Here is a 12436-nt window from a genome sequence, read left to right as displayed (position 1 = left end):
GGGAGAGAAAAAGACAAATAGTCCTAATGAATAGTGTCTGTTTTCCCTCAGTGCAAATAATAGAGAGGGGTTTCAGTGTTTGTTTCTAAGTGGCAATAGCCTACCCTTTACTGTCTTTTTATATCTGGGAAGACTTTATACCCTATTTTTTGTATTGTCATATTGTATGCAGAAGAAATACCGCAGGTAGTTTCGTACCCCATAAAATGAAATATAATATGGTACCAGGTAATTCTCTTATCATATCACAAAAATGGTCATTTTGTTATTAGTATGTTGCCATTTTTTGTTGACAGAAAACACATGATTACGTACCACCAGAGATACTGATGTATTCAGTCATACCAGGGGAATATAAGCTCTGCATATGACTACTGTGATTATTAAAGGGTTCTGTCCCTTCACATAGTGCACTACCTTTGACCAGAGCCCTATGGGCCCTGGTCAAAAGTAATCCGCTACATTAAGGAAAAGGGTGCCTTTTGGGACACACCCTTTAATAATCATGGTAGTCATATGCACAGCTTCTATTCCTCTAGTATGACTGAATACATCAGTATCTCTGGTGGTATGTATTCTCCACTGGGATTCCTTGTTATGTATAATCAGATCTTCTCATGGCTCGCCAAGCATCTCTCCAGATATCTACATCATACATCACAGGGCTGCCTGTTTCTCAAATGCCACATCAGTCAGCACTTCAATGGGGAAATCTGTTTCACATCACATGATACTTGATAGTAACCATGGTTGTGCCCCAATTGCCACCCTATTTATTCCTTACGTAGTGCACTACCTTTGACCAGACCCCTATGGGCCCTGGTCAAAAGGTATGCACTATATTTTCAAATAGGGTACCATTTGGGTCGCATTTTGTTGCCTATGCAGTTTCTTCATCCAACCTCATTTACATTTACATGTTTGTTTGATGAATTAAACATAATTTAATTTGTTTTTTAGTGGTCTTGTAAAACAGCCCATTGACCACAACTGTTGATATAAGAAAGTGGATGCATTGTCATCCTGACCATGACATTTATCTATGTAATGTAGAGATGTGTATTAAAGGTAATGAACAGTCCAAATCACGTTTTCATGAAATGTGCTGATATTTGAAAGAATACCAGATCAAAGTATGATGATCAAAGTATGAAAAATGACTGTTGCTTCTATATTGATAAAGTTGAATCATAAAGTTACTGGTCTCCTCCCCCATGTTAAACACTTGGATTCATTACTAGGGATAAAAGGTGACACATCACCTTAACTCTCATTTTAATACACTAATGGTAACATGATATTCTCTTACATAATTTAGAGGTGTGGTTTATACAGCTTAATAGCTACTCTACTGGTCCAAAGAATTGACTGTAGAGAGTCAGCAAATATAATAGGAAGTTTACCCTTTTCATCTACTTTGTTTTTTATTTTACTAGGCAAGTCAGTTAAGAACAAATTCTTATTTTCAACGACAGCCTAGGAACAGTGGGTTAACTGCCTATTCAGGGGCAGAACAACAGATTTGTACCTTGTCAGCTTGGGGGTTTGGGGGGTTTGAACTTGCAACCTTCCGGTTACTAGTCCAAGGCTCTAACCACTAGGCTACCCTGCTGACCCGGCAAAGATACTTACTGTATATGTTTTCTCTTTCATCTGTATCTGGCGCTAGCTTGTTACTGGCTAGCTAGGTCTTCAGCCAGCATGGAACAAAATGGGGGGAAGGGTCGTTCAAAATTCTGACGCAGTTGTCAAGTCAACACATGCGTCAGTGCTGCTGTGAACCGTATCACAAGAGACATGCCAAACGGGAGATATATGTAAAAAATAAAAATAGGTAATTGATGCAATGTCAATGTTGTTTGAGTTGCTTTGAGTTTGAGTTGCTATCGCCAAATTTACTTTAGATGATTTTACTGCAACACTGCTCACTGTATCTAAGTTGCTTGACATACAGTAGGTGTTTCAAAGAGCTGTCAGTTAAGGCGAGCTCATGAATATAAGCACCCGCCCACTCAGCCTGGCTTTTCAAACTTCCTGATAGTTAGCCATTAGAGAAAAAGTATTTTTCAGAACGACTGTTCAGGAGCTTTAAAATATGAGTGATTACATTTTTGTATAAGTGTGATAAATACTGGCTTATCTACAGAAAATGTGATGTATCGAGATGTGCTGATGGAAATATGTGAAATTAAATTTGGCAGAGTCAATAGATAGTCTCTGGTAAAAAAATGTACACACACACACACACACACACACACCAGCCTCACCTGGTATGGCCCAGATGCTTCCTAAGAGATACTGCATCCTCTCTCTTCCCTGCCTGGGGGCAACGAAATGGCAAGCTCTAGAAAACAACAACATCAAACAACAACATCAACAACAAACAAAAGGACAAGCAGACAGTTTTTAACACTGTAGCTCTGAACAACCCTTATTTGCGTAAAAAGCCTCGGCGGAGTCGACTAGTGTGTGTGTTTCCTCGTCTGACCTCTGGTGGCTAAGAGCCAGGCGGCGGGCCAGGAGAAAATATTGTGTTGCTAATGTGCTAATGCTACATCGCTCATAGAAATGACAGATAATCACACAATTAATCCCTCTGCATAATCGAGCAGCATTTCATATAAAGGCTCTATAGCCTACTCAAAATTATGCAGTAAAGGCAAATGTAAGTGTATATACAAGATAACAAACAAAAACTAAAACTGAGAACAGGCATAACTTGTTTCCTTAACACGCACACACACACGCACACACGCGCACACACACGCACACGCACACACACACCTTGTTTGCTCCTGGGGAATCTGATGGAGTGGTGCAAACAGGCACATCCTCTTCTGGTAAGAGATCAGCCTTTGAAGCCTGTAATAAAATAAACAAGAGGAAACGTCTGTAAGAGAGGGATGGGCTGATGTGGTCTGTTAATCACAACATTCACATACAGTAGCAGGACAATGTATAGCATACGTAGATGTCGATGACGCCTCCTAGACTGCCCCAAAGGTGCCAGAGGATGGTTCATATCATCATACTCCTAACTCTCAGTAAATCATAAGGCATGACTTCCACAGATAAAGATAGGCCCTAAAGCCCTTTGGCTAATTCAAACTCTAGCCTGTTGCTGCTAATTTCTGAGAGAGTAGAGAGGCAGGGTGTGAGACTGGGGAGTTGACAGGTCGTTCATTCATCACAGTGAGGCATGTCGCAGACCACTCCCTCCCGGATCTGACTCTGGCTTGCCCTTGTGCTGCCCTTGTGCTGCCACCGTTTTTAGAAAACGAATGGAAACTTCTCCTTTCTTGAAGGCCAACAGGTAACTGCGCAATAGCGAGCAGTAGTTTTCCCACAGTCTAGCTAGCTAGCTTTTGTTGTCGGCTAGTTTGCAGTGGCTGCAGCAGAGGATGAAGTTGCTAATTTGTTAGCTTCTCCCTTTTCAAGAATAACTTTCAACAAGAAGTTAAGTTTTAATTGATCATCATCTGGTGAGTGGAACTGTGTTTTTTATTGCAGTGTGCTTACTGTTGTCTCTTTAAAAATAACTTACGTGTATGAAACATTGTTGTATTTAAAGTGGAACTGACAGCATTTTAGCAACATGAAATCTTATTAAAATCTGTTCATATACAACCCCAGGAAGAATATGACACTTTTAAAAACATTTTCTGACAAGTGACCACTTAGATATGGTAATTTTCATAAATTCTCAGAATATTTGGGAATTACGTATACTAAGGCATTTGTGAAAATTCTATAGCAATATAGAGTGGGAAAGCGCCTATGCATTTGGACAATTAATAGACACTGCTGTAAATAAAACCAAATTTAAAACATCTGTCTGTACTCCAGCACTTTGTATTTGACATGATACAATGACTATGAGGTGAAAGTGCAGACTGTCAGCTTTAATTTTAGTGTATTTTCATCCATATCGGGTGAACCATTTCGAATACTTTTAGTCCCCTAAAATGGGGGGACTATGTACAAAAATATCCTGATATGGGATGAAAATACGCTCAAATTAAAGAGGACACTGTACATCAAACACATGGTTTCCATGTGTTTGATGCCATTCCATTCACACCGTTCCGGACATTATTATGAGCTGTCCTCCCATCATCAGTCTCCTATGGTAGGTGTAGTACGACTGCTCAATACAGCCTTTGTAACAATTGATCACACAACTGAGTCTTCACTAACACAATACAAGGGATGCAACTCAGTGAATAAATAGCAATTCCTCATGTAAGATTAACGTTATATCATCGTTGTCTCCTACTGCTTCTGACACTACGTGAATGAGATGACTCCAACGAGACAGAGACAGAGAGAACGAGAAAGAGAGGGGGGAGACCAATGTTCCAGCATTCAAGAATATAAGCCTCCTCTCCATTTTAATGTTGTCACTTTTAATGTGGACTCTGCCTCCTCCCTCCGCTCTGCTCGCCAGGCAAGCTGCCTAGCTGCCTCAGCAACTGAGCGTCCCCGATAACTATGATGAATGCAATGTCCACAGGAATAAACCACCCATTTCACATTATCCAATGATGTGTTAGGTGCCAATACCCCATGTATCTGCTGCTGCTACTTAAAGCCTGTTGATTTGCTGTGATGGCCTCTGCTGCTAGCCTAAAGCACAGGTATAATCGCCTTATAAATGGAGCCCGCCCTCCTATGTCTTACTTCAGATGCATTTATTAGGGACTATGTAGAGAGGCTGTGTATAGAGGAAGACAAACAATGGGCCTCCATGCCTATGCATTATCTAAACAGGATATGGAATATTCACTCTATAGACAAAAGGTCTAGATGGGATAACATTAAATGGGAAAATCTCATAGCTACTGGAATCCCACAGAGGCTGGTTAAAGTAAACTGGCCAATGTGTGTCTGCATCTTTCACTGAGCCGAACCCTCTTGCTTTGGGTGGCTAGGGACAGAATTGAGAAGGGTTTTTGATGTAATTCTGAGGCATGAGAGCTGGGGCTGAGGAAGTATTTGATTTGTGATGACAGACAGACACACTCTCCGTGTCACTGATCTGTTCAGCGCAGAGGATCACTGTCCATTAACAGTAAATGGAGTTACGTGTCAGGCCTGAGGGTATGTGTGTGTGTGTGTGTGTGTGTGTGTGTGTGTGTGTGTGTGTGTGTGTGTGTGTGTGTGTGTGTGTGTGTGTGTGTGTGTGTGAGACGCTGAATGGCCCGGTCAGTCCAAGGGGACAGGACTGATAAATGAGGAGATAGACAGGATGCCATGAAATGAGTGCTCAGACACATCACACAAACACACACACCACCGCCCACCAGAGAGAAAATATTACTTGCATACAGGGAAACCGAGTTCAACGGTAGAAAAGAGGGTACATGAAAGGAGAGAGCGAGAGAGACAGTGCGCACGAGGGAGAGAGAGAGAAGGAAGAAAGATGAAATAATAATACATTACTTATCCAATAACTAAAACTTTCATCTTCAATCATCATTATTATGATATACTGGCAAAAAACATAGGTGTTAATTTTAGTGTCAAAAAATGCTAATTCATGTTGTGATTGAGTGTCATGGCCTAGTGTAATGGAACTGGCAGTAGGCTACATGGTAGTCGTATGAAGGATAATAAATATTTAGGCATACTTTGAGAGCTATTTAGGCTGGCCTACCATAAACTGTCACATAATTAAACTAGGCCTACTCAGTAGCCTAAATTATTCTTATTCAATTAGACACAATCTCCAGATACATACAAGGCCAGGGGGAAACAATCACCTCTTCCACAGGTTGTCCCAGTGATTCTAGTATGAGTCTCTTGGTTTCAAGGTAGAGCGGTTGTCCGACCTCCTCATAGGGTCTCCAGGGGGCTGCTCTATAGCCCTGCCGGCTCAGCTGCCACTGTCGTCGGTGATAGTTATCCCAGAACACCTGCTCCCTGTTCGGCTGACAGGCGGACCACACCGTTCTGCTCCGGGCCTGGCGCATTTCTCCCGACGGTTTAAGAATCGGAAGCGGTTTGATTATTACGAAGTGACGCGGGTCTAGTGCTGTATTTCGATGAGTCGTCATTGTAACAACACCAGACAAAGCTTTCAAGTTGTAGACAAAACGTTGTGTAGGCCTCGTTTTTAAAATATATCGTAGCACTCAATGTTTTTTTATTGAAATTGCCATGATTATCTTTGAAAATAAAAATAAGAAACCGCAGAATGGGCTGTTAGACTTTGGCACCGGCGTCTACATTGAACCACACGCATTTTTGTTGTAGGACCCTGTCTCCCGTGGTTACAGAGAAACTCAGCCCACACAGAAAGTGCAAGGTGGTAGTCTATATGTCATGGCAGGCCCAACTATCTCGAAAACACAATAACAATGCACATGCTTGTATGGGATTCCTGGGAATATGGATAGCTTTCTCTTATATTATTTATTATTCAATGACTTTTTGAGGATGTTACTGTTGGTACAATAACACATGCACATGCCTAGTAGGACTTTCACCACTGTAAATCTCTAACATCCTTTTGAAGATATACCTATCATTACTTTCCTCCATGCATTCACAATCTTGTCCAGAGTTTATATTAGTCGTCTAGAAGAAGACAGTGGGGAATTGTAAACAGCAGCAATCTTCCACAAAACCCCAATTCAACCTCTGCTAACAACATCTTGCCTGCTCCTTGAAGTAGAAACTTGCTGAATGACAGAGACATCTGTTCTATCGGGTTTGTGCTCCAATGGACAGTGTGTCAGTATCTCAAGGCGTCTCACAGATGAAACAATTACAACTCTGTCATAGCTGATAAAAGATGGGAATGCTAATAACCCCACTGAAAACTGCCAAAACGAATAAAAATAAGCTTTTCAGAGGGCACACACACCAAATCAACACAAGCACACACACATGAACACACACATGCACACACACACTGCACAAAAATATTTTAGATGACACAGAACATTTCGATCCTAAATTCCCACGGGAGGCATTTCATGCTCCAAAACAAACAGCATCTCTATGAGCTGTGACTCAACTCTGAGGATACACACTGATGTCCTGTTGGAAACACACACCCTTCCTTCCTCTCTCCCTACCTTGAAATAATCACTGATCTAACACAAATGGATAGGTCTAAGCAATGATTCTATCACATAGCGTTCACATAGCCAATCATATCAGATAAGGGATTTCTTCGGGTAAGGTAGGAAGGAAGGATGAAAGGGAGGAAGGAAGTATTTGAAAAGGGCCTGACTTACACACCTTTCATCATACAGCTGAGACCCTATAGAGAGAATAAAGATCACTAGAGCGTGAGAAGATTGGCCAGGTCTGTCACAGTCGGGGCTGGGCCTGGACAAGACCTCCTCCACCTCACACACACACACACACACACACACACACACACACACACACACACACACACACACACACACACACACACACACACACACACACACAGACGTGAGATGATGGGCTGGAGCTCTCACAGCCGGGGCAGGACTATGCTCCTCCAACTCGTACAGAGTCGGGAGTCATCCAGCAGCTATTTGCCATTTCCCCCTCACAGTTATAAATACTTGTAATTAGTTCTGTTTCTGTTTGCATTCCAAATGGCACTCTATTCCCTATATAGTGCACTACTTTTGACCAGAGCCATTTTGACTAGCACCCTAAAGTAGTGCACTATAAAGGGAATAGGGTGCCAGAGTGTATGACCCCTTCTCCCTGGCCCTGACTCTGAGGCGCACCCATCACCTCACCCTCACATTCCCCTCTCATAGGATAACCATTAGTGCTTAATAAGTGCTAAAACAGACAGTGAGGGTATATAAAGAGCCCTAGAGACTTCTTGGTCTTCACTGCACAGTGCTTCTTCTCTTCTGAAACCCCTCCTCTCCTTTGTTATAAGAATTAATCCTCCTGCGACTCTTCCTCATTAAAGACGACTTCTGCATTTCTTATTTGCTCCTCAAATATTTTTTCTGAATCATGACCGAGCAGACCAAAGCGTACACAGCGGCCCCATCGGCACCATCACGTCCCCACAACTCCCAGGACTTTTTCTGGTCTGCCCTCCGGAGCTGGTGGCAGTCCCCGGGCCCCAGTTGCCTCCTCCCCAACCAGGACTTTGGCCTGCCACCATTCCTAGAGGCCGGAGACCTCCGTGAATTTAGCTGGATAGATAACATCCATAGACGCCTGGCGGCCAGCTCCTGGCCTGGGTACATGCCCTCTCCCCCCCTCTTGGTGCCCTCCTTCCTGGTCCCGGCCTCCTCCATGCACCAGCCAGGCCCCAGGCTGAGCAGGGCAGAGTCTGCAGGGTTGCAAGGGCTGTCAGAGGTCCGGGAGGAGGGGTACAAGTGGAGGATCACCCTGGACGTCAGTCACTTCTCCCCTGTAGAGATCACTCTCAGGACCCGGGAAGGCTTCCTGGAAATCGGAGGTAGGCCTACACCTGTAGCGAAGCTATTGAAATGTATACTGAAATGTATACTGAAATGCTACTCTTTTGTTACAGAATAGATGCATACAGTGTAATGAAACTGACATTATATGCTTATTTTATAGCACAGACAAAGTATATTATAAAGTAAAGGGCTGCTGTGTTGAACAAAACACTGCTGTTATGTTATACAACAATAGTGTGTACTGAGACTGATTTGCTTCAGTGTTGTAAAGATGTATGGAGAAGCTTCACTCTATACAATCAAACCATAAACAGTCTGGTGTTTAGACAGGATGCCCACAGGACAGAGTTTGAGTGAGTTAGTGGAACACAACAGCTCAGGGAAATTAAGAGAGTAGGACTATGGTGGCACAGCAATCAATTTTTCCAAAATGGCACCCTACTCCCTATATAGTGCACTACCCAATGGGTCTCGGTCAAAAGTAGTGGAATACAAAGGGAACCGAGTGTCATTTGGGACACCTCCTCAGTGTTAATGTCTAGATCCTCTGTGGGTATTCATATTGCTAATATAATTTATATTTCTTCCTTAGGGAAACACGAGGAGAGACCAGACAAGCATGGCTTTATTGCTAGACGCTTTACCAGGAGATACACGTGAGTTTACACAAGAAAGCTTATTGATATTCAGAATTTGAGAAATGTATTTAAGCTTCACCAGTTTGTATTATACATTTTAATGTAGCAAGAAGAGACACATCGTTTTTAGAATACAAATTTTACACTACTGTTTACACCAACATAAAGCAAAACTAATGTTTATGACATTATAAATTAATCTTATGAGTACTGTACTTATATACATGATGAATTATAAACATTATGTATTGTAATATTGTATTCATTGTATGTGTATGATAACATGATTGTGTGCTGTCCCAGGATCCCAAAAGGTATTGATCCTAAGATCATCCACTCCTCTCTGTCTGGTGATGGCATCCTGACTGTGGAAGCTTCACTTCTTGATCCCACCATCCCTGCTGACGTCATCATTCCCATTCAGGTCAGGTGAACAACTAACTAGAGGCGAAACAAGAAATTCAACTGTATATAGTACTAATTGTCTGTGTTGGACAATTCCTTGCCTTCGACACTTAAAATAAAGTACGGTATGGAATAGGAAGTCGGAAGCATAGGAGGTATATCCCAGTTTGGAGTAATAACAAAACTGTATCTCTGTGTCTGTCCATGTCCTTTTTATTGTTATCTGTCACATACATGAGAACACAAATAGATACATGACCCTTAATCATAACCTGTATGTTTATTTTATGTTCTTTACTGCTACAGTGGGGCAAAAAAGTATTTAGTCAGCCACCAATTGTGCAAGTTCTCCCACTTAAAAAGATGAGAGAGGCCTGTAATTTTCATCATAGGTACACTTCAACTATGACAGACAAAATGAGAAAAAAAATCCAGAAAATCACATTGTAGGAATTTTTATGAATTTATTTGCAAATGATGGTGGAAAATAAGTATTTGGTCACCTACAAACAAGCAAGATTTCTGGCTCTCACAGACCTGTAACTTCTTCTTTAAGAGGCCCTCTGTCCTCCACTCTTTACCTGTATTAATGGCACCTGTTTGAACTTGTTGTCAGTATAAAAGACACCTGTCCACAACCTCAAACAGTCACACTCCAAACTCCACTATGGCCAAGACCAAAGAGCTGTCAAAGGACACCAGAAACAAAATTGTAGATCTGCACCAGGCTGGGAAGACTGAATCTGCAATAGGTAAGCAGCTTGGTTTGAAGAAATCAACTGTGGGAGCAATTATTAGGAAATGGAAGACATACGAGACCACTGATAATCTCCCTCGATCTGGGGCTCCACGCAAGATCTCACCCTGTGGGGTCAAAATGATCACAAGAACGGTGAGCAAAAATACCAGAACCACACTGGGGGACCTAGTGAATGACCTGCAGAGAGCTGGGACCAAAGTAACAAAGCCTACCATCAGTAACACACTACGCCGCCAGGGACTTAAATCCTGCAGTGCCAGACGTGTCCCCCTGCTTAGGCCAGTACATGTCCAGGCCCGTCTGAAGTTTGCTAGAGAGCATTTGGATGATCCAGAAGAAGATTGGGAGAATGTCATATGGTCAGATGAAACCAAAATATAACTTTTTGGTAAAAACTCAACTCGTCGTGTTTGGAGGACAAAGAATGCTGAGTTGCATCCAAAGAACACCATACCTACTGTGAAGCATGGGGGTGGAAACATCATGCTTTGGGGCTGTTTTTCTGCAAAGGGACCAGGACGACTGATCCGTGTAAAGGAAAGAATGAATGGGGCCATGTATCGTGAGATTTTGAGTGAAAACCTCCTTCCATCAGCAAGGGCATTGAAGATGAAACGTGGCTGGGTCTTTCAGCCTGACAATGATCCCAAACACACCGCCCGGGCAACGAAGGAGTGGCTTCGTAAGAAGCATTTAAAGGTCTCAACCCCATAGAAAATCTTTGGAGGGAGTTGAAAGTCCGTGTTGCAGAGCAACAGCCCCAAAACATCACTGCTCTAGAGGAGATCTGCATGGAGGAATGGGCCAAAATACCAGCAACAGTGTGTGAAAACCTTGTGAAGACTTGCAGAAAACGTTTGACCTCTGTCATTGCCAACAAAGGGTATATAACAAAGTATTGAGATAAACTTTTGTTATTGACCAAATACTTATTTTCCACCATAATTTGCAAATAAATTCATAAAAAATCCTACAACGTGATTTCCAGGACTTTTTTTCTCATTTTGTCTGTCATAGTTGAAGTGTACCTATGAAGAAATTTACAGGCCTCTCTCATCTTTTTAAGTGGGAGAACTTGCACACTTGGTGCTGACTAAATACTTTTTTGCCCCACTGTATATGTCTCTTTAGGTGGAGAAGGAGGACATAAGTGAAGAGGGAGAGAAGGGTGGTGCCAAGCCAGAGAGGACTACCGAGCCAGACACAGAGACCCGGGAGCCCCAGCCTTCTCCATCTGCCCCTGCTGTGGCTCCTGTGTCCCTGGAGGCCGCTGACTTCACCCCCACAGAACCTGGCATACTACCACCAACTAAGGCACTCGAGCGCTGGGATGAGTTCGCACGGGAAGTCCCTGGAGAAGAGGCTCACCCAGAGGCTCAACCAGACAGCGACATGGCAGGACCCGAGAGGCATGAGGAGGTGAGAGGAGATGCAGATGAGAGGACCCCTACTGAGCCAGCTGGGGAGATGGCGAGACATCCCTCTGGGTCCGCAGATGATGAAGCCAGTGAAGAGGAAGGTCTTCCGACTTCCACAGAGCCCTTTGAGCACCTCAAGACTCCTGACAGCCCAGACATCCCAGACACAGTCACGTCTGACCAGGGGGAATACACAGACCAGGCCCATGACCATGGCGGAGAGCTCCAGCACCCGGAGGGCACAGGGGAGACGGCAGTAGAGCTCCCACAGCCTGAGGATCCTGAACCAGGCATGAGTCCACCAGAAGAGGTGGCCCACCACTCCCAGGAGCTGGAAACCCAAGAGCACCCTGATATGGAGCAACAGGAGTACACCAAGTAAAAAGAAAAAGAGCCATGGCCATCATTTCATCATCCCATCAGGGATTCCCTATGAATCGAATCATCCTTCCCATCGCGCCTACATTCTGCAGTCTTCCTCCTCATGACTGGACTGGTTCCAGATCTGTTGTTCTGCCCACTGCCGACAATGACCATAGGGAGTTTGCAAGACAGCACAAACAGATCTGGGACCAGGCTACTTCATCATCAGCCAGCAGCAAAAGCTTGCATAACTAAATATACCCTGACTCTGTATGTATGTGAAGACCCACATACATACTCACACTTTGGCGCTCCAATAAACCAATGGCAAAAGAAAAAGGCTAAAGCTATGTCCAATTGTAGTGTCACATTCATTTACATTATGTTTAAGTCATGTAGCATACAATCTTTTCCAGAGCGATTTACAATCAATATTCCATATGCTTTGGTATTCCT

The 12436-nt window shown here is 43.2% G+C and overlaps 2 protein-coding genes across 2 annotated transcripts in view; one reads left to right on the top strand and one right to left on the bottom strand.

Annotated features, from left to right (window-relative positions):
- The window catches only part of LOC112248871 (coiled-coil domain-containing protein 60), a 49613-nt gene extending 43368 nt beyond the window's left edge, over positions 1-6245 (bottom strand). Inside the window, exons 1-3 of the mRNA XM_024418239.2 lie at positions 5763-6245; positions 2785-2862; positions 2268-2344 (exon numbers count right to left, since the gene is read on the bottom strand). Of these exons, the coding sequence (XP_024274007.1) occupies positions 2268-2344; positions 2785-2862; positions 5763-6056 (449 nt within the window). The 5' untranslated portion in view covers positions 6057-6245. The remainder of the gene's footprint in view (positions 1-2267; positions 2345-2784; positions 2863-5762) is intronic.
- Positions 6246-7848: 1603 nt separating this feature from the next.
- LOC112249725 (heat shock protein 67B1-like) lies at positions 7849-12321 on the top strand. The gene is made up of 4 exons (XM_024419501.2): positions 7849-8431; positions 8989-9052; positions 9338-9458; positions 11331-12321. The coding sequence occupies exons 1-4, from the start codon at positions 7978-7980 to the stop codon at positions 11997-11999; spliced, it is 1308 nt and encodes a 435-aa protein (XP_024275269.2). The 5' UTR covers positions 7849-7977; the 3' UTR covers positions 12000-12321.
- Positions 12322-12436: the final 115 nt, after the last annotated feature.

The sequence above is a fragment of the Oncorhynchus tshawytscha genome, linkage group LG04 (genome assembly GCF_018296145.1).
Source record: "Oncorhynchus tshawytscha isolate Ot180627B linkage group LG04, Otsh_v2.0, whole genome shotgun sequence".
Lineage (NCBI taxonomy): Eukaryota > Metazoa > Chordata > Actinopteri > Salmoniformes > Salmonidae > Oncorhynchus > Oncorhynchus tshawytscha.
This window is presented reverse-complemented; position numbering and strand designations above follow the sequence as displayed.